Source organism: Talpa europaea (assembly GCF_964194135.1).
Source record: "Talpa europaea genome assembly, chromosome: 6".
Lineage (NCBI taxonomy): Eukaryota > Metazoa > Chordata > Mammalia > Eulipotyphla > Talpidae > Talpa > Talpa europaea.
This window is the reverse complement of record NC_140072.1, coordinates 7759492-7783246: the sequence shown is the minus strand read 5'-3', so window position 1 is coordinate 7783246 and position 23755 is coordinate 7759492. Positions and strand designations below refer to the sequence as shown.

The 23755-nt window shown below is 34.8% G+C and overlaps 1 protein-coding gene across 1 annotated transcript; it reads right to left on the bottom strand.

Moving 5' to 3' along the window:
• Positions 1–306: 306 nt before the first annotated feature.
• Positions 307–17703, bottom strand: GEN1 (GEN1 Holliday junction 5' flap endonuclease; the record flags this gene model as incomplete). Its single annotated transcript, XM_084235325.1, has 13 exons — positions 17534–17703; positions 16409–16595; positions 14106–14282; positions 12840–12950; positions 10590–10663; positions 8167–8258; positions 7252–7402; positions 6848–6884; positions 6684–6764; positions 5801–5931; positions 3714–3775; positions 2018–2158; positions 307–1601 (listed from the first exon to the last, which is right to left on the bottom strand). Exons 1-13 carry the CDS (start codon positions 17692–17694, stop codon positions 307–309), a joined length of 2700 nt encoding a protein of 899 aa, XP_084091451.1. The 5' UTR covers positions 17695–17703.
• Positions 17704–23755: the final 6052 nt, after the last annotated feature.

Here is a 23755-nt window from a genome sequence, read left to right as displayed (position 1 = left end):
ATCAATAAAGATAAAATGGCAAATTAATACTTTAAAAAATATACATTATCTGAAGTTTTCACCACAAAGCTATCTTTTAAAATTGAAATTGTAGGTAACAGTTTTTATTACAATTTTGATTAAAATGGTGAAAAGTCTCAGAATCAATAGGACTTTAAAGTCTCAGAATGCAGAGAACTCCATTAAACATTTATATGTTTAAACTCCATTAAACATTTCTATTAAACATTAACTGGGCACCTTCCTTCTGCCTCTGCTAACGCTGAGAGTACCAGAATACTAAGTTTTACTAGAATTTTTTTTATTTCAAGTGTTCTGGAACCTCAGTTTTAGTCTCTGACATAAAGGAAGAGGACTATCCAAACAAGTATCGTATGTTTCCTTATGACACTGTAGAAAAGTTAGAGATGCCTTTGATATTTCTGGGAAACAGTCTTTATTTTCAGGTGTTTTGTAAGTCCGGACGCATTGTTCAGCATCTCTGATGGGTATTTCAGGGCTATTCGATTTGTTGCCATCATTGTTTTTGAACTGGGCGAGGTTATGCTTCTGAGAACGCGGCTTCATTTTTTCAGTCATGTACTTAGCTTTCCCAAACACTGGGCTACTTTCTTCATCAGAAGAATGCCTGTCAAGGCAAACACTCTCCTTCAGGACAATTTTCTGAGCGGTGGGCCTATCAACTTTTCCACTGTGACCTAACGCAGTGCTCGGGGGTCCAAATCTATCATTGGAGGTTTCCGCTATTTGGTTATCGGCAGAAAAAGGCATAGAAGTATTCACATTACAGTTTTCTTGAAATAGCTGGTCACCTTTTAGAACTTTAGAGTTTCTAGATTCTTTTGGCAAGTGAATTCCTAGAAGAGCTTTCGAAAGATGACAATTAGAACGACTGCTAGCAGTACAAGACTCTTTAAGTAGGGACAAAGTTTTCATGTCGGCATCTGGTCGAACATAATCTTGAAGGTAAGATGATTTGATATGAAGTCGCTCCTTTAAAGGTAAATCCTGAAGATGTAAATCAGCAATGCCAGAAAGGAGACGCTCTTCAGGATTTGTTTTTTGGACAGTCCAATCCAAAACTTCATTGCTGTGTGTTTTCCACAGTTTTGATTCAGTTGACAATTGTTCTGAGATATTTTTAAAGCTCTCTGAGACGGCTGTTTCAAGTTCTGATTTTAAACCAGGAGATACAGTGTTCCTTGGAATAACTGGAGAACTACTAAAAGAAGTACCTTCCCAGTCAATGGTGCTCAGGTGTAGGTCAGCAGTTGCCGATATATTACAGGTTGAAGTATTTGGTTGTTCAGATTCTGAAATTAGAGACTTACAACCACTCTTAACTTGCATAGTCAAAGATTTTAGAGAAGACTTCAACTGTTCTTGTGGATTCAAGCAAGGGGCATCTTCAGGTAAAAGCAAGTTATTCAATGACACAGAAAGAGATTCGAGGGGTAATGCAGAATCAGAAATTTCCAAATTTAACTTGGAATTCTGATTAGAAATGATTCCACAGGTAGGTTTTAAAGTCATGTGTGACTGAACATTCATGATATCCTCTGACTCTGGAACACTGTGTACTTTAGGTTTAATTTTCGTGCCTGAAAAGAAGAAAAAAAAAACCACAATGTAATTAAAAACTTTAATTTTCTTTAACTTGAGTAAACAAATTGAAGAGTTCAGATTGGAAGCCTTCTATAGGAACAATTTGTGTCTTTCTTGTCTCACTGCATTCCTGTGATATAAAGCAAAATATTATAAAATAGAATTTTGGAAAACAAAAGATTTCTATAATCCAAAATACACTTCACATACTAGTAAGTGACTATTATGATTAGTTATATTAACATTTGGTTAACACTGAACAGATTGTTTTACTCTTGGCTTTTCAGCTTTAAAAGAAAATGTTAAAACAAAGGAGAGTATAATCCTTACTCTTGCTTTTATACAACTTTTAGTAGGTGGTTTTACTATAACACTTTGTGTGGCATAAGTAGCCATCAAATGTGACAATTACCTTTTTGTTTCTTCTCTTTTTTAATTTCTAACTTTTGCTTTTCGTAAACAGCAACAAGCTCAGGATAAGCTGCCTGAAACAATGATTCTTCTTCTATTGTTATAACCAGTTCCTCATGTGTCTCTTCTGTAGCATAGTGTTCTAAAAGATTAAAAATAAAAAAAAAAAAAAACTTTCATTACATCATGAAAAATTCAATTTTTCTAAGTAACCAAGTTTACCAGGTAACTTAAGTCATGAATATGTCATTGTAAATTTTGCTTTAAAAGACCTCTTTTCTAATAATCTATTGATAGTGGTACAGAATTGATTTTCTTCTACCAGGCAAGAAAGAATTGGAAGGAGATTCCTTTTAAATTAGAACTTTAAAATGCCTTGCTTCAGCGATAGTAGGAGTAGCTTTAAAGGAAAGAAAACTTTGCTTTGATAAGCTCAGTTGGTTTTAATTTCTTCTGATAAGTATTAAAATTCCAGACCGAGAATGGAAATAGACAATTTCAACACTGGCTTTCTTTTGTAGTGGCTTCTGATGAGAACAGAGTTGAAAGGGTCATCAAAAATATTACCATTTACCAGAGAGCTATTTCAGAGATTACGAATGTTTTCAAGATTTACCCAAGTTTACCGCTCACTCATAGCTGGTAAGTGAAAATGAGAATGCATCTATGTACATAGATAGTAAGATATATAAAGAGCAGACTAGATTCTTATTTTTATTCTATGATAGCTAGAGAAATCAGATTAACATGAAAACATTAATTGATGAGGTTAAAGGAAAAATAATGAGAACAGTGAACTTCAAGTGTTTCTTAGTTAAAACAAACTAGCTTGGCGTACATTTTCTCCCTTAAGGGACAGCTCTCACAAGGATACATGAAGGTGGGCACCTAATCCTCAGTTTCACGGAGATGTGCTGCCCACCTGGGTTAACCCCATTTCTTTCCAGTTGGTAGAACTGTTCCAAAAACAGTTTTGAACATTCTTCATTCTTCTATTTTGCACTTATTGCTTAGAATGGTTTATCTAATTCTTTAAAATTTCATTCTTCAAAATTACCACAGTTTAAATTTTCACTGATCAAATCTACGCTCACTCATTCAAACATAATCACACAATCTAACTTCAAAGCCAAATAAAAATAAATATTTAAGATGATTTTCCTTTTAAAATGATCTGTGCTTTTCTTGCCTTCAGTTTTGTAACTAATTCAGGGTCCACTATATTTCTGTCTGTAGCAGAATACTTTACTTTGATAATGCCCCCAAAAGAAATCTGACTATGAAGTCACATGAAATCTAAAAAGAGTAAAAAGAGAGAGAGGGAGACTCCCCAGGTGCTATTAGTGACTGATTTCTTTAGTCCCAGCTAGTCTTTGAAATCCAATGACTGAAACATTTGTAACAGAATATTCTTGAAAAATATAAATCACAACCTTTTCCATATTATTTTTTTAAATACCAAAAAGTTAATGTAAGACATTAAAATAAAATTACTTTAGTTTTTCATATTTACTATTAGTTGAAGCCTATTTCAGTAACATAGGTAAACTGAAGTCAATACACATTGCCTGTGGCAGGTTTCTTCCTGGTTTCTTAGACCCATAGACATGTTTCACATATGTCTACAGTATTTGTTAAATATGTAGGGTCAAATATCACAAATTTTGCTTGAAGCAACATACCAGTCACATACATACCAGGCTTTTCCCATTCTATTTCAAAGCAATGAACCCCATTTCTGATTCGGGTTTTAATGATCCTGGAAAAAAAAGAAACTCATCTAATTAAGCCCAAATGCATGAGTTATTTGGAAAGTTTCAATTTGCAGGCTGAATAATTCAATTTCCACTAACTTTTATTCTATTTTTATCATATCCTAAAAATATTGCAAGGAATTACTACATAATTCTTTGATTAGTTTATCAAAAAGATAATTTTATTATTAGATGTATAGAGCTTATAATGGTTAGCCCCTACCAGTAGATTGTTCATTATTCAGTGTTTCTCTTCCCTAATGATTTTTGCCTTAAAAACTATTTTGTTTCTGCTAATTTTGCTACATTACATTAGTAAATATTTGCCTGGTAAATCTTTTAAATGTCCTTATTTTTAAGCTTTGGATAGTTTTACTCTGCATATATCCTAAAAGTGAATATGGCAGAATATTGTTTAGTCATAGAATATAATCTGTCTTTAAATAGATGAGTTTAATCCATGGTCATTACATATAGATAGTTGGATTCATTGGTATATCTTATTTTGTGTTTTCTGTTACCAAGCTTTTTCTTTTTTTTTTTTAAAAGATTTATTTTTATTTATTTATACAAGCACTGGGTACAGTCAGAATCGTGGGAGGGTGAGAGAATTCACCAGAGCCAGAGCGGGGAGCAGAGCAGGCAGAAGGACCGAAGCACACCGCTGAGGGGAGCAGCGGGCGGCAGGAGAGGTCTGCGCACCATGTGGGACCCTCCTCCGGTGGCCGGGGAGCAGCCGGGGATCGAACCGGCGCTGCAGAGGCCGCGGGCAGCTTCTCAACCCAGCGCTCAACCGCTGCGCCACCGGGGAAGCCCTTCTTTTTCTTTAAGATTTATTTATTTATGATACAAGAGCTGGGGTGTAGGCCAGAGGTGTGTGTGTGTGTGTCGGGGGTGAGAGGATTCACCAGAGACAGAGTGGGGAGCAGAACAGGTGGAATGACCAAAATACACTGCAGAGGGGAGCAGCCAGTGAGACAGGAGAGGTCTGCTGCACCGTGTGGGGTAGTTCCCTAGCCGGGGATTGAACTCGGGCTGCAGTGGTTGCGGATTGCTTCATAGTGCTATGCTTGTGCAACCAGGTAGGCCCTACCAAGCTTTTTCTTTGCTATTTCTTCCTTTCTCCTTCCCGAATTCTTTTGGTTTAATAGTTTCACTTCCCTATTTTATGGACTGGTTTGGAAGTCGGAGACTGTATTTCTAATGTTTTAGTGGCTACCCTTAAAACTGTTTATTTTGTGAGTTTTAGTTTATTATCATCTTTACGTAGTAATCATTAAGCATTATGTAGACATTTATACTTTTCCAGTCATTTTACTAACTTGGCAAAATATATCTGATCAATTTCTATGCCACCGCTGTTTCCCGTAATCCACATCTTCTGCCTGGGTTCATTTTTCTTCTTGCTAATGTACACCCTTTAACAGTGAAGGTCTATGAGTGGTAAATTCTTAGTATTCACATGTTTGAAAATGCCTTGCTAATGACTAATAATATAACAATGTCTAGGTTACAATTATTTTACAAAGGCTAAGAGATATTATACCATCATCTTTCTGGCATCTGGCATCATCATGAAAGATGCATGCACACAGATTGTCTTTCCTTAGTTATTTATCCTTTTATTTTGACAATTTTCAAAGCTTCAAAAGTTGCAAGGATAGTATGACGCAATTCAATACCAATCACTGAAATTCACCAATTTTCAGTTTCAGTTCTTCCACACACTTCACAATTTTGTTCCTTTCTGGTCCATTGAAACAGTCATCTCGTTAGCCTGGCTATGTCTTTTCATATTTATTTCTTTCAGTAATTTAATATTACTATGGGTTTGACACAGAAAAGTGTGTCAAAGTGTGAATTTACTGTTATCTTAAATACACTCTGTGTAAGCTTTTAAAACTCCAGTAAGCTTTTCTGCATCTTTATAAAATAAAAAAACCTGTATGTCCCGCTATTAAAGATATTAAGAACATTTTAAATAAGATGTCAAATGGAAACAGATTTCTTCACAAAATACTTTATATTACCGAATTGGCCGCAGTTGACTAGAGTTCCTTCTACCAAGTTTTCTTTCTATCATGTCATAGTGGGTCAAAAGTGCCAACAATTTCTCACATGCATAGGGATTGGGCCACTCCATTTTTTCAAGAGTAAATCTCTGGAAATAAAAATAAAATGATTCACTGTGAGGGGTCTTGGTTTAAATGCCAGCATATTTTTAAGATGTAAATATAACCACTCTTAACCTCAGGTTTTCCATCTGTAACATATCACCCAGATTATGAAAATTAAGTAAGGTTACATGTAATATGTTAAATATAATAGCAAATTTTAAAAGTTGAATAACTGTTGGGTGCCATTTTGTTCCTGTTTTTGGATGAGATGATAGTTACAATTTAATGAATCATTACACTTTCCTGGTCTTTTTTTAGGAGTTAATAACAATCTCATGTAATCCTCACAGTGACTTAAAAATAGTATTATTTCTATTTTGGCAATAACACATACATATCCAGGGTCAGACTATCCAAATTTAAATTTAGTTTCCTGATTATACATCCTGATGTTCTTGTAAATAATGCTGCCTTTCCTAAAAATGTCGGCATTTCATCCCGACATTCTATGGTTGTAAGTCCCTTTTCCCCAACATATCCCTGAATATATATAATATATGCCCATGGTATTTAAGGTCACTTAAAAAAACAAAAAACAAAAAACAACATAGTTAGGATTTGCCTTATGGTTCAAAAACTATGATCACTGTGTGGCAAACCAATGAAAATCAGAAATTATTGCTGAAAAATATACGGGCTCTGTTTTAAATCTTCTCACAAACCAAAAAAAGTGATTATCCTTTATCTTCCAAGTACCCGATTTTATACTGTAAAGTAAGAATTTATTTTCAAATACCTGAAACAATAATAAATCAGGTCTTTGGTACCTGATTTTCTTCAACAACTCATCCTTGTTCAAAAGAAATTCTTGAATAACCTAGAAAGAGAAAACAGAAATTAAGACCTAAAACTTTTAAGGAGTTTCTGAAGTAAAAACACATTTGAATTCTTATTTATTACCTCATGGAATGGGAATCCCTCACAACTGCAAGCTTTTCTGAAAAATAAATTATATATCATTAATACAGTTTTAGAAAAACTGAAATCATTGCATCCAATCTCTCATTTAATGAAATGTATCTTTGAATAGTACTCCACTCAAGTTTCTCTTCAAATAATTACTGAATTACTACATTCTGAGTCTAATTTAAAAAATTTTCATTTGCAACTTACTAATTTTATTTAACAATATTTTAAACTACTGGGTCTCTGAATATCATCAACCCAACAGACAGCCTAACTTTTGAGCAGAATTGAGAAAGATTTTGCAAAATGTTCTTAATCTAGACACAGGGGAAGGTTATATATAAACACAGGTGTATAAATAGATTATGGCAAGAAAAAAAAGGAAAATGAAAACTTACTTCTTAATACTGTCCTCTACTGCATGCAGCTGCCTGTTCTGCTCTGTCTGGTGCCACTCACAAGGGCAGCAGTATTCATAATCATGCGGTTCACAATACCGATCACTTGCACACAATTTGCATCCATTACGTTCATGATCCTTAAGTGAACCTTTATGAAGACACAAAGTATGATTTTTAGTGCTTTTTAGAATTAAAATGCACAGTGCCTAGCTTATAGAAGAGTTTCAATACATTAGATTGACTAATGAATACTATAGTAAGCCTAAGGATAGAGAAATTCTTGAGCTATTAGTATCTTATGATTCTATTTTCTTGTTTTTGTAAATTGTTCTTCTATCTAAACATGTGAATTTGTAATTTGAAATTATACATTTATAACAGTCAACAATGGAAAACTTCGTGGTTTATGTTATAGTTGCACGCAAGGTAAGTAAAATTATTAGTATAAACAACATTAGTTAACAGAGTAAGTTATGAAATGGTTTCTTTAATGAGAATATAAAATAATATAGCCAGTAATTACCTCTGCTAATGGCTAGCTCTCAATTACCTATTTTTAAACTATACTTGGAACTGGACCAAATTCTGACTATGGCATGGGTGTGGGGCCCAGTTTACTTTTAAAGAAAACACAACTACCTTCAACATTGTCATGGGAATACAAAAGAACATACATAATTGATACTGCCTAAAATTGCCATTTGTAAGATATCAAAAAACTAGAGAGTAGGATCTTATCTATAAAAATATTTTTTTCTTTTATGCTCTTATCTGTCATTTAACAATGTTAATGAAAACATATTAAGGCAAATAAAAAAGAATTAATTTAAAAAGGTGAGCTAATGTGAAAGAAGGGATGAGAATGGTATCAGACACTAATATTTTAGAATAACAGTCCCTACGTCTGCTTACCTGGATGGGAACACACAGAGCAATGAGCCAGTTTTTTAATGACTTGTGGTTGTGGATTAGAGTAAGAAGATTTTTCACTCCACTGATTAAACCTTTAAAAGAAAATAATTTTAAAGGAATATAAATAACAAAGTCACCAAAGGGCCATGTTATTTTTCATACCAGACAGTTCCGCTCCTTTCTACCTGCCTACTTTTTCCCCCTTTGGTAGTAGATTTCTGGTCCAGTCTGGAAAAATCCTTAATCCATGTAGAATTTTAAAAGTGTGGCCCCAAAGACAGCTGAATTGCAATGGGGGGTGGTGATGCGGAGAGGTGGTTGTGTTGAGAAACATGGCTATATGCTACTTATTCATTCAGCCTTTTCCTTTTTATAAAATAATCTAAGTTAGGCAGCAATAAGTAGGAGAATGATTTGTATGTCTGTTTTTTAACTTTCTTTTCTGTGTGTTAGAGTATAAAACATATTCATGTAAAGGCATAAATGAACATCCTTCTATGTCAGAAAGAAGGATAAAGCATAAACCTAAAATAACATTAAGCTTCTGGGTAAAAAATTGTTAAAAAACTCTAGATCACTTGGGATGATTTTTGTTATCTCATGCAAACAGCAAAATATTACCTGTTTAAATGAAAGCTCTTAGGAAAAATGCATATTACTGCTGTGATTTCTACTAAATAAGTTAATTTCATTTTTACTAAAGCTTCAGGGTAACATAAAGCCATCAGGTGATAGTTTAGTATTCATCATAAAACACAAGCACGCCCCTATTTTTAGAAGTTCTAATAAAAATCTACACTATCTTTTCAGTTCACTGTGCAGTATCTCATACTAAGAGTTACTATTTAACTTTCAGAATTTCTAACTTTTTAGTAAAAAGACCAAATATTAAACTGTTACAATTCAGCAATAATTGCTACTGGATTAATTAAAGAGTTAATATTTAGAATGACACATTTTAACAAGAAACCTAATTTCATTTTATTCAAACACTAAGACATTTCATAAAATGTCACCAAAAATACATGTTTGCTGAAACAATGATTTGTAACTAGAAAACTAGTACATTGACTTGCTTTTCCTTCTTTATATTATTCTTCACATTTCCCAAAAGATTCCTTAACTCATCCCCATGGTCAAGTAAACCTTTTCTTTCTGCTTTGTCATAGTACTCACTGGCCTCAATAATGGATTTATTGAAGTCTTAAATCTATCAATAGTTTTACAGTTGACAGAGAAGCATTTGAGGCAAGAACAGTGATCCGAAATCCAATTCCTTCCTTCTTCATTGCTACCACTTACTGTTTTCCTTCCATGCACTTACCATCTCTAGCCTACTGGAAGCCAAGATTTTCTTCAGTCTCCCAGTTTCTACTTCCCTTTCTTCTTATTCATTTTATACTGTGTCATCATCAATATTAATTTTTATTGACCACCATTTTTTGTAAAACAGGTAAATATCATCAAGTAAATATAATTCACATACTTTGAAAACATTTTCAAACTTCAATATATTCTGTATCTTAATTGTCTTCAATCCTCAAACTGAATAATCTAAATGAATTAGAAATGATGTATTACTAAATGTGTGGCTATAGAACAAAGGTCATGTAAACATTTTGATTGTGTTACTTATTAAATATTTGCAACATGTCAGGCATTTTATTTATAGAAAATAAATACAACCTCAATGTATTTCTTATTATTTATTTATTTATTATTTTTTAAAAAAGATTGATTTATTTATACAAGCACTGGGGTACAGGCCAAAGGCACGGGAGGGTAAGAGGATCCACCAGAGACAGAGTAGGGAGCAGAACAGGCAGAAGGACCTAAATACACTGCTGAGGAGAGCAGCGGGTGCAACAAGAAAGGTCTGCCGCACCTTGTGGGATTCTCGCTGGCCAGCTGGCTGGGATCAAACCTGCGCTGCAGAGGCTGCAGACAGCTTCACAGCGCTGGGCTCAACCTGCTGCGCCACTGGGTAGGCCCAATGTATTTTTTATAAAAATAATTTGATGATATATATTTATCTTTAATTGGTGGTAAAGGTTTAAAATAGCCTGTGGCAAATGCCAAATGCCCATGGTCACAAACTCATTTGACATCTTAGTATCCTGTGTTTGTAGTAAGCTCATAATATTTGGGGAAAAAACAGTATGACGTATATGATGTATACATATATATATATATACACACACACACACACACACACAACAGTATGATATGTATATATATGTGTATATATATATATATGAAAAATTTCAGAGTAAGTGAAAACAAATGATTTTAAATAAAAAGAAAGATGACTTTAAAAAATACAAAACTCCTTTTTGGAAAGTATAATCCTTTTAATTATAATCACTATTAAGTTCAACAAAAATAAAAGTCCAGTGTCACAAGAAAAAGGAAATTTTAGTTACCTCTGAAGTAAACTCTGCCCTTTCAAGATTTGTATAAGTTTTAATGCTTGCTCTTTTCCAACTCCAGGAACTCCCTTTCAGAAAATGGGAAGAGAAATTCAAATTAATAACTAGGGAATGGATAAATAAAAATGACATCTCCAATGGAAGATTGGGCAGAAGAATGAGGTTAACTCTTATAATGATAGGAAAAGACATGCATGTATACTTCTAAGTATATAAAGAAAATTGAATAGCAATACAGTTTACAAGTTAAGCAACAATTACACTGTTAATCTATGCAAAAAAAGTCAGAGGGTTATAAACCAAACCATTAACAATGTTGATTTTAGGGAAAGGAGAAACAGATTTAAAAGTTTTCACTTTCTGTTTTAATAATATTTTAATTTGATCTAATCTTAAATTTGTAATCAGGAAAATGCATGTTCACTTAATTACGTGCACCTAAATTTAATATTTAAAGACCCAGACAGCAAAAGAGAACAATGGATGCTTTCAAGTTAACGCTTGAAAATAAAAACATAAAAAAAAAAGGCATTAAGTTTTTGACCCTACCCAACAAAGATAAATCAATCTATTTTCACATGAAAATTTCTAACTTAAATTTAATTTTCCAGTGTCTGTAATAGTTTATGAATAAACTTTTAATCTTATATCCTGATAAGCAGGACTGGTATGTAGCCAGTAGGCATGAAGATAGATAACAGTATTAAAATACTTTCAAACCAGGTAGTAAGTAGCCACTGCCCAAGCATCCTGTGTGCTTGCTGCACAGAGGTCTCCCCTTTATCCTGAATCCCTTTCCCATACCCAGGATGCTTCTACTATAAGAGCAGCACCTGGCACAACAGAGGGCATCCAGAGCCTGGCCCATCTGTACAGCCCGTATCTTTAGTTTGCTAGATATTTTACAAATCATCCTTCTTATATTAACAGATAATTGCACATTTAAAATTTTGAAGGCAAAGCATGCCAGTACATAATCTCAAAAAAATCCTTAATTGAACAATGTAAATAGCAGTTTCAGTTACAAAGAATACAAAAAGGTCAAAATAACCAAGGTTAATGCATAAGGTAGCACCACTGTAACTGAAGCTGATGTCTGTGAGTTGAAAAAGTTTCCAGTTTTCCTTAAATTCAACACTGGACTTTAAAGTTGAGACTTTTTTGGATATAATTATATATGGGAAAAAAGGGGTGTCTTCTATTTCAGAATGAGAATTATAATAAAATAATAAAATTTTTCTTTCATTTAGAAGTTACTTTCCTCCTTCAGGTCCTATTCTTACTAAAAATTGAATTCTCTGATCACTGATGACATAAAACAGAAACTATAGTTAATAATTTTACTACCCTGTTTTCCTTTCTTCTGAATTGAGGTACAAAACAATTATATGTCATTCTTTATACTTCTTTTGAGGATACAGTATATCATATGATGAGGGATTCAGAAGGATACAGAGATTTTTATTAGGGACATAATGATGAAATTACATAGTAAGAGCTACAAATAACTTTATACTTTTAAAAGTCATATTTAAGAAACTAGCTATCCTCATAATTCCTAATTCATCACTTATCTATTACCCTTTTGTTTAAAGTACTATCTGTGTATCTTTACTATAAATAAAAGGTTTTCATGAATAAAACTTAATGCAATGGTAAGAGACATGGACAGATGAATGGCTTATTCCAATAATCATGTTGCCTAGCAACAATAATAATATAATTGAGAATATGCATAATTGGGATGCTATAATGGAGACTGGAAACCAAAAAGCAGACAAAAGAGTAATAGGCGCTAACACTGGCATGATACAAGAAATGAGTAATTCCTCTTTTTCTTTACAAGGGTAGTCAGAGTTGAATGTGAATCTTTTAATCTAGAGTAATGGTTTACTGAGACTCAAGCTGTAGTATTACTTATTATTTTATTCTCATTTATAATATCCAGTGTCACAAGGAGCCAGTTTTCTTTTCTTTCTTTCTTTCTTTTTTTGGTGGGACCCTTGGCGGCAGCCGGGGAACAAACCGGCGCTGCAGAGGCTGCAGGCAGCCTCGCAGTCCAGAGCTCAACCGCTACGCCACCTGGGGAGGCCCCAGTTTTCTAATGCTACTTGGAATGCTGATATTTTACCTAATGAACAGCTTATTATACCTAAGATTATATTCTAAATTAGATCCTTAATCATATAATGATATATTCATACTTATGTAGTATGGAAGACCTCAGAATGACAAGCTCTGTACCTTTGGAAGATAGTCACAGCCAAGCAGTACAGCTAGTCCCACAAGAGCCTCTCTATCCAAACCGAGTTTCCTCCTGATAGATGTCATTGTATAACAGTCAACATGTGGGTCCTACAAGAACAGATTTAATTTAATCTTCAAAAAGTAAACATTTATACATTAAACAACTTATTAAAAAAGCAATTTGTCAAAGTTTTCCTTAAATATTCACATATTCCTAGAATTTTAAACAGGAAAATTATCCTGAGCACCACAATATTCATAGGACCCAACACTTCAAAATGATTTAAAGAAATAAACTACAGTAGTTAGTTTTTCCCTCTTGCTTTTTGCTGTCTCTAAAAGTACATTTTCAACTTACAAAATTAAATACTACATTTTATATATTATAGAAAGGAAACATTCCCTTTAATTTTATCACTTAAATCAACTATTATTAAAGGCATGGTATACATTCTGCAGGAAAACATTTTCTTTGACACAGATAAATTTTATTAACTACAATTTTAAGTAAAAATAGGATCATTTGAAAGTACTATTTTGCAACACTTTTAGTCCACTAATATATCTGGATATTGTAAATGTCAGTAATACTTAACATTTTAATGATTGCTTATTATTACAATATATGGACTTTGAATCAGTATTTCATAGCGGGGACATTATTAGTGTTTTCACAGAGAACACAGGTTTAGTCCGAGGTTCAGCTCTCCCAGGTTTAACCAACCACATATTTAGCATTTCCTTTATCCAGTCTTGAACAGTTAGAACCAAAATCTCCCACCCTAACTGAGAACCATGGCCATATTTAAGTATTACCCATCAACAAGAATTTAGGTTGTTTGCCAAATTTTTGTAATTATTTTTAAAATTTGTGAAAAAGCAAATTTTGCAGTATCAATGCTACAACTGACATCCTTATATATTTATTTTGCTATTTAGAGGTGTTTTTGACAGTAAATATAAAATGTAGAAGTTCTGGATCAAAACAATACATTTAATGATATTTTATAATATATTAATTGAAACTGAATAGAATTAAATAGATCTTAAGTTCTTGAGAGAAATCCACATTTCAAAGAGGATGAACTACGTGATGATGTATGTTTTTTATGAAAATATTTTGTTTAGTATTTGTTATTTGTCAGGCATCACGGCAAGCATTTTATACACATTATTTCATTTAATAACTTAATTACACCTTAAAAATAGTTTATTAAAAAAAAGGCAGCCTATAAAACAAATGTTAATAAAAGAGGGCAATACCTTGGTATTCATAGTGAAATTTCTATAAACAGTTTGGGCCCCGTAAAGGAAAGCATCTCCATCATTGGTGAGGCAGCCATCCACATGACCACTGTTGTTGAGGTATGCGCACATGGCCTCAGCTTCCCCAGCAGCTTGGACCCAGGGAATTCCCAAGCATTCCAGCATCTCAAGACACTAAAAAAAAAAAAGGAGGTGCAAGAAATTTAAGAGCATTTTTATTTTTAATATCAGTGTTTACCTTCTGTATTGCAAATATATTTTTTTAATATTTATTTATGCATACAAGAGCTGGGGCATAGGCCAAAGGTGTGGGGGATGAGAGGATTCACCAGAGACAGAGTGGGGAACAAAACAGGCAGCTTGACTGAAATACACTGCAATGAGGGGAGCAGCATGCAAGTCAGGAGAGGTCTGCTGCGCCATGTGGGTTGCTCCCTAGCCGGCCGAGGGATTGAACTCGTGCTGCATAGGCTGTGGACAGCTTCACAGGTTGCGTCCTAACCCCTTGAGCCATCAGGGAGGCCCTGTATTGCAAATATTAATAGTAGCTTTTTGGGTGCTTTACAAGTGATGTTTTAGTAATAAAGAGAAATGTGAACAATGACCATTTCAGAGCATTAAAGAATGATTGCTAAATTTTCAGGTGTGACAATAAAAACTGTCCTGATGTTATTTTATTTATTTAACAGTCCTTGTTTTTTAGACAAAGGTACTAAAATATTGAGAATGAAACAATAGTAAGCCTGGAATTTGCCTCAAAGTAATGAAGCAGAGGAGTGGGAGGTGAGAGGGAATAGATGAAATAAGAAAAGGTCAAGAGTTTATAATTGTTTAAGACTGACAGATTACTTTTGTATTGATTTAAAATTTTATAATTAAAAGTTACAAAATTTTAACTTCAATTAAAATATAATTCCATAAAAATGAAAATCATAATACACGTAAAACATAACCCATATTCAAATTTTCAATTATTTATTTATTAATTATTTATTTATTTATACAAGCACTGGGTACAGTCAGAAGCGTGGGAGGGTGAGACAATTCACCAGAGCCAGAGCGGGGAGCAGAGCAGGCAGAAGGACCGAAGCACACTGCTGAGGGGAGCAGCGGGCGGCAGGAGAGGTCTGCGAGCCATGTGGGACCCTCCTCCGGTGGCCGGGGAGCAGCCGGGGATTGAACCGGCGCTGCAAAGGCTGCGGGCAGCTTCGCAACCCAGCGCTTAACCGCTGTGCCACTGGGGAGGCCCACAATTTTTTTTTAAAAGTAATCCAGTGTACTTCGGTCCTTCTGCCTGCTCTGCTCACCACTCTGGCTCTGGTGAATTCTCTCACCCTCCCGCGCTTCTGACTGTACCCAGTGCATGTATAAACCAAACAAACAAACAAATAATAAATAAATAAGACATGCCTCTAGAAAATTGGAAAAAATAAAAGTAATCCAATGTTCATTGTTATCTCAAGATTCTAGAAATAGATTTTAAAAATAATCACATTAAGATTTATTTACATTTGTGAAACTACAATAACCCTTCCCACATGGTGGTTAACACCATGGGAGGTCGTCTAAAGAAGATGCTATTACATAATGAGGCCATGATGTTCTCTTCTGCCCTCATATCACCTCCCTCTGTACAATGAAAACTCTCTTATTGTGGAAAACTATGGAGGGGCCACTTGTTGCTATGTTCTCAGCAAGTCTACTGTCTGTGCAGGATGTTTCTATCAATTTGTTGATATATAAACATCCTCTGTGAGTTTTCTTTGGGTTATGAATTTAACCCAGCTGAACAGCTTGTCATTGTCTCACAGCTCTTTTTTGTCATGTTTCCTATCACTTTCTATCATTGGGGAGTAGAGGGCATGGCAAGGTAAAGAGGTCACTGACTTGTAGTTTCTAGAGACTGATAGAATAAATAACTCTTTTGCTTTAAATATTTGATTTCATGCTAAATCACATAATAAAAACTTCTGCCAAATGTTGCCCAAAGTGGACAAGGTTCAAAAGGCACTACGTGGGACAAAAGGGTACTTTTCAGGACTTTGGCTTGGTGACTTAGACAGTTTTGTTACAGGTTTTGCAATAAAGTTTGCTAATACCTTCCCTAGATAGTAAGTATCCTTTCATAATAGTAAGAGCCCAAAAGTAGTTTCAGATCCTCATGTCATTTGAATTGTTTAGAAAAACCACCTGGGAATTTGTGATGAAGTCAGTTTAAATTTCCCTACCCTAAATCTAATCCTATGGGGTAGAGGTGGTTCTGCAGGGAGGGAATTATTCGATCAGATCTTAATGCTTACCTCTTTTAAGATTGCTTTAAAATGTGATCTCCCTGTTTTCTGAGACCATGTTTTCCCAGAAGACCCATACCGCATCTGATTCCTCTTGCTTATGACATCAGCTTTTAGCTTTGGGGGCTCCCCTTCCATAACAAACACCAGTTTTACATCCATAAGTGTTAAATGTAAGATACGAAAAAATAAGTTCCTGAAATACAAAAATTAACAATTCATTAACTATCACACAGTGACAGCAAAGCCCATAGCAGTATAATGTAAGGACATTAGACAATTATCCAAAATATTATATCCAATAACATTTTATTTATCAAGCTATGATTTTAGTGGGTTGAGAAACCAGACTCTTTTTAAGCAAATGAGATTTATGATTATGCTAATTAATATGTAAAAAATAGTTTGGAGCATGAGGTGGTCAAGAATGGAGGGAAGGAAAATAATGAAGGTGTCATTTCCGCAGGGCAAATGAGAGATGACGTTGGCACACACCGAGGTGGTGCCTCTGTACACTGAGAGAAGCAGAACTGGCAAGACTTCTGATGGACTGCATATCAGGAAGGGGAAAACGAGCATTTCTGGCCTTTAGTAACTGAAACAACCCAGTGGGTATGGTAAGTGGGCAGCTGGATATGTGAGTCTGGAGATCAAAGGGTAAGAGGCACAAATTTGTGAGTCATTAATATAAAGATGGCAGATCCAGAAGCAGAACCTCAGAACAGGAACTCAAATAATATGAGGCAGTTTAGGATAATTCATAGAGGATTCTCTTTCTTCCATTTATTAGTCAGCTTTTCAGAATTAATCAAGATTAAATATGGTAGCATTCACTTGCTGGTTATCCAAATGCCAACATTCCCCCATCCTTAATCAATTCTTTCCTCTTCTATATTCTCCTTAGCAATGGCTAAGAGCAAAATTTCTCCATATACATACACTAGTATTGCATGAAATTTGGAGAAATAAAAGGAAAAAATTACCGCCCCCCCCCCCCCCCCCGCCAAAAGATGGTAACTTGACTTGGAGATTTTAAAATCTCAGAATGTAAAACAACAAAATAAAGGGAAATGAAACCAAGACATCAAGTATTTATACACTCACACATTTACCTTCTGAGAACTTGTACTGTACCTGAGGTGGGGCTTCATGACTGTTCCAATCATTTTTTTGACCGTCTGTGCTTCACATACCCAGAGACTAAGATCAACTGCAAGGGTTTTCCCACCAAGATCACGCAAGTGGATGGGTTCCTTAACAGGCTCCAAAATTTGCCACAAGTCATTCACTCCCATTTTGGTGATTATCTGTTATTTGAAACACACTTTTAAAAAAAGTTATTAAAAAAATAAAATAGATAAACCCCTTGCCAGGCTCACAAGGGCAAAAAGGGAGAAAGCACAAATAAATAGGATAATAAATGAAAGAGGAGAAATCACAACGGACACAGCAGAAATCAAAAGAATTATTAATAATTACTATGAACAGTTATATGGAAACAAGTTTAACAATCTAGAGGAGATGGACAAATTCCTACAACTCTACAATCACCCAAAGCTAGATAAAGAAGAAATAGAACACCTAAACAGACCAATTACAATTAGCGAAATTGAAATGGTAATCAAAAACCTCCCCAAAAACAAAAGCCCAGGACCTGATGGATTTACAAATGAATTCTACCAAACATTCAGAGACGAATTGGTACCTATCCTTCACAAACTCTTCCAAAAAATTGAGAAGGAAGGGACAATACCAAACACGTTTTATGAAGCCAACATTACACTAATACCAAAACCGAACAAGGACAACACAAAAAAGGAAAACTACAGGCCAATCTCCTTAATGAACACTGATGCAAAAATCCTCAATAAAATTTTAGCTATCAGAATCCAACAATGTATCCATAAGATAATTCACCACGACCAAGTAGGATTCATTCCAGGGACACAAGGATGGTTTAACATCTGAAAATCAATCAACGTTATCCAACACATCAACAAAAAGAAATATAAAAACCATATGATAATATCAATAGATGCTGAGAAAGCTTTCGACAAAGTGCAACACCCATTCATGATAAAAGCCCTTGAAATTCTTGGGATACAAGGAATGTACCTCAACATCATAAAGGCCATATATGACAAGCCAACAGCCAGTATCATCCTCAATGGTGAAAAGCTGAAAGCAATTCCATTAAGATCTGGAACAAGACAAGGATGTCCACTCTCACCACTGCTTTTCAATATAATACTGGAAGTCCTAGCCAGAGCAATAAGACAAGAGAAAGACATCCAAGGAATCCAAATAGGAAAAGAAGAAGTCAAACTATCACTCTTTGCAGATGATATGATAATATACATAGAGAACCCCAAAAACTCCACAGAAAAACTAATTCAACTCATCAATCAGTTCAGTAAAGTGGCAGGATACAAAATCAACACGCAAAAGTCAGTAGCCTTCCTATATACAAACAATAAATCTGAAGAAGAAGAAATCAAAAAAACCATCCCTTTTATTATTGAAACAAAAAAATCAAATATTTGGGAATAAATCTAACAAAAGAGGTAAAGGACCTATACAAAGAAAACTATAAAACACTGTTAAAAGAAATAGAAGAAGACACAAAGAAATGGAAAGACATCCCCTGCTCATGGATTGGGAGAATAAACATTATTAAAATGGCCATCCTACCAAAAGCAATATACAGATTCAATGCTATTCCAATCAAAATTTCAATGTCATTCTTCAAAGAAATAGAACAATTATTGATGAAATTCATATGGAATCACAAAAAACCCCGAATAGCCAAAGCTCTCCTGAAAAAAAAAGAAGGGAATGGAGGCATCACACTCCCGGACTTCAAACTCTACTACAAAGCCATAATCATCAAAACTGCATGGTATTGGAACAAGAACAGACATACAGACCAATGAAATCGAATAGAAAATCCAGAAATAAACCCACAGATTTATGGTCAACTAATCTTTGACAAAGGAGCAAAGACTATGCTTTGGAGCAAAGAAAGTTTGTTCAATAAATGGTGCTGGGAAAACTGGGTCGCTACATGCAAAAGAATGAAGCTTGACCACTACCTCACACCATATACAAAAATCAACTCAAAATGGATTAAAGAACTAGACATAAGACCTGAAATCATAAAATACATAGAAGGAAATATAGGCGAAACACTATGTGATTTGCATATCAAAGACATCTTTACAGACACATCACCCAAAGCAGTGATAGTGAAGGCAAAGATCAACAGCTGGGACTACATCAAATTAAAGAGCTTCTGCACAGCAAAAGAGACAATAACAAAAACAAAGAGAAACCCCACCAACTGGGAGAACATTTTTGCACCCAACACTAATGATAAAGGACTGATCACAAAAATCTGCAAAGAGCTGATGAGACTCAACAACAACAAAGAAAATAATCCAGTCAAAAAATGGACAGAGGAACTAAAAAGAAACTTCTCTGAAGAGGAAATGCGAATGGCCAACAGGCATATGAAAAAATGTTCAACATCACTTGCAATCAGGGAAATGCAAATCAAAACTACCATGAGATACCATCTTACACCAGTGAGAATGGCACATATTAAAAAAAATAGCAACAACAAATGTTGGCGAGGTTGTGGAGAAAAAGGAACTCTTCTGCACTGTTGGTGGGAGTGCAAACTGGTCCAACCACTATGGAGAGTTGTGTGGAGATTTCTGGACCTACTAAACATAGAGCTTCCACAGGATCCAGCAATTCCACTCCTAGGTATTTACCCAAAGAACACAGAAACATCAATTCCAAAGAACACCTGCACCCCTATGTTTATAGCAGCACTGTTTACAATAGCTAAGCTTTGGAAACAGCCCAAATGCCCAAAAATAGATGACTGGATCAAGAAGATGTGGTCCATATATACCATGGAATATTACTCAGCATTCAAAAAAGATAAACACATGCAATTTGCAGCAACATGGATGACGCTGGAAGGGATCATGCTCAGTGAAATAAGCCAAAAAGAAAAAGAAAAATACCGGATGGTCTCACTCATAGCAGGGATCTAGAAAACTTAAATAAGGGACCAGGAAAATGAATAACTATAAGAAAGTGAAAGTCAAAATCAACAAAAACTATGAACCAGAGACACTTTTTGGGGGGTGGGGGGCGGGAGGGGAGGGATTGGGTTCAGAATGGGGGGATTGCAATTGTATGGGGAATATAAAAATAAAATTTATTAATTAAAAAAAATAAATAAAACAACAAAAAAATAAATAAAATCAACACCTTATAAAAAAAAGTTATTAAAAGACAACTTCAGCACAGGAATTCAAACAATATAAGATTGTTTAGAATAATTTGTAGAGAATTCTCTTTATTTCTTTTACTACTGAGCTTTTTGGAATGAATCAAGATTAAAAATAGTGGTAACTGAAGTACGCTGGTTACAAAAAGAGTAATGCAACTAATGTGTTGAAAGCTATTTGCAGAGAGTGGCATGCTAAATTTGTCCTTAAAATTCACTCATGTCACCAAACATGGGTTTCTATATAGTACTGGAAAATAGACATTTTTAATTTAATGTAACCCAAACATCAATGACATCCTCCCTTAATCATTCTTTCCTCTTTTTTTTAAAAAAGATATTTATTTATTTATTTATTTATTTATTTATTTATTTATTTATTTATTTATTTATATTTACGTCCTCTTTTTTTAAAAAAGATTATTTATTTATTTATTTATTTGTTTGTTTGTTTGTTTGTTTGTTTGTTTATACAAGGACTGGGTACAGTCAGAAGCGCGGGAGGGTGAGAGAATTCACCAGAGCCAGAGCGGGGAGCAGAGTAGGCAGAAGGACCGAAGTACACTGCTGAGGGGAGCAGCGGGCGGCAGGAGAGGTCTGCGCGCCATGGGGGACCCTCCTCTGGTGGCCGGGGAGCAGCCAGGGATCGAACCGGCGCTGCAGAGGCTGTGGGCAGCTTCGCAACCCAGTGCTCAACCGCTGCGCCACAGGGGAGGCCCCTTTTACGTCCTCTTTATGGCCAAGAATAAAATTTCTTATAATTGCTTGAAATTTGGAAAACAAAAGGAAAAATTTACTCCCCCCAAAAGGTGATAACTGACTTTCTTCCAGCCAATAATGTGAACTAACAAGTAAAGAGATGGGTAAAAGAATCCAGGGGTGATGTCTTAAGCATTTACTCCTTGCTTTACATACCTCAAGAATGAACAGGATATTACAATCAGGAAAAATACACAAATAAAAACCCAAAAGCAAGGATGCATGTAAATAAGCAAACTAAAAACAAAAAACAAGGTTAATGAAGTAAAATTTTGATGATAAAGTGTGGAAAGAGAGAAATTGTGAGTTGGAATACAGAATTTTTTTTTTTTTGAAAGCGCATGAACTTTTAAAATTGCAAGCATTCACGCTTCCTTGTTGAGGAAAAATATCTTTAAAAAAATTTTTGAAATCACTGTAGTTTCACTAAAGAAAACTAATACTGGACCCTTTTCTATGTGTGTAGCATTTATAAACAAAACTGACTATAACTGACTGTAACCTGCTTTGATATTTTTGTACAGGCCAGGTTTTCTTTTTTTAAATGGCTACATCTGTTTTTCTTTCCCTTTGTTGTTATTTGATAGAAAATATTATGCATAATTCGCAATGAAGATTCAGTCTACACAAACACAATCCAGATTATCATCCTCTGAATAATCTTAAATCCCAAAAGACAAAATAATTTAACTCAAAATACTATGAACAAGATTAAAACACATTCTAAGGGCCTCCCCCGTGGCGCAGCGGTTGAGCGCTGGGTTGCGAAGCTGCCCGCGGCCTCTATGGCGCCGGTTCAATCCCCGGCTGCTCCCCGGCCACCGGAGGAGGATCCCACATGGCGCGCAGACCTCTCCTGCCGCCCGCTGCTCCCCTCAGCAGTGTACTTCGGTCCTTCTGCCTGCTCTGCTCCCCGCTCTGGCTCTGGTGAATTCTCTCACCCTCCCGTGCTTCTGACTGTACCCAGTGTATGTATAAACAAAACAAACAAACAAACAAAGAAATAAAACATGCCTCTATTAAAAAAAAAAACCACATTCTAAATAAAAAGTATGGTATTATGTTCCTTTACCAGTCTTCATTAAAAGCCAATTTTCTCAATTTGTACATGGCTGCAAAGAAAATTTATGTTGTGTTGCTGTCATCTTTGTGCTTCTCCTAATCTTAATTTTATAAGTCAGTGTCACCATAAATTATTTGTACACTCATTTTATGAAGAACTGTGCAAGTATTTGTGATGTCATTTTACAATGAAAAATACAACTGCAAATGCAATGAAGAAAACATTAGGGAGGTTAATGGTGGCTTAGTGCAAATCTTGTCCATTTCACATCAAGAAGAACCACCAGCACAGATTTGGAATTTAGATTTTATCTCTGTTAATGTGGTGAAAAGTTGTAGTTAATTCTTGAAAGAGAGGCGAGAAGGCATTTTTAAGATGGACAACAAGACTGTTAAAGTATTAGCCATCAAAACATACTAAATTCACAGATTTTGAGGTAAGCTACTGTTGACAGTTTTGCTTTCCTTTCTTGTAACTCATGCTGAATACTGGAATGTGGATTGTTACTGAAAGAAATTATGCAATCTCCCTCTGGAGGAACATAGTAACTAATCGTATTTCTTTAAATGTGATCTTGACAATAGCTCTTAAAATTTTTAGTACAGGCATCTTCTGATTTATCGATACCTCTTCTAGGAAATTAAGGCATGCTCTTAAGTGTGTGCAGATCCATAAACAAGGGTATAAATGTAGCACTTCACTGGGAAGAACCAAAGTATACATAACTTTAAATAAAAAAAAGACATATAATGGAATAGGTGACACAGCAAATAAAAAAGTGAGATAGATCCACGATACTCTGATAATACAGTCCCCAAGTTTTAACATGAGAACAGACATAAAGTAGGCTTGGTATCAAAATGACTGCAGTTTAGGGATAAAAAGTTACTCTTCTAAAAAGATTCTTTTGTGTTAATTTTTAAAAGAACCATAAACAAGTATTACTTTTCAAATTGCAAAAAAAAAAGTCTTTAAAAATTTGGTCCTATCTGCAAGAGATTGGAGAAATAAGCAAGCAATCTTCAGATGGTTTGCTTTTTTGCCTAAATATTAAATGATCAAGTACGGGTAAGTTGATGGTTCAAATTAAAAATCAAGCAAAGTGCTGCATATTTACAACTGCTTGAATATCATGTATGACTTTAGTGTGACTTTGTAAGGGATGAAAGATTCCCATTTTCTGGTTTCCAGCCAAGGCCCTAGCAACTAGATGTATGGTTTAGGCTAGGCA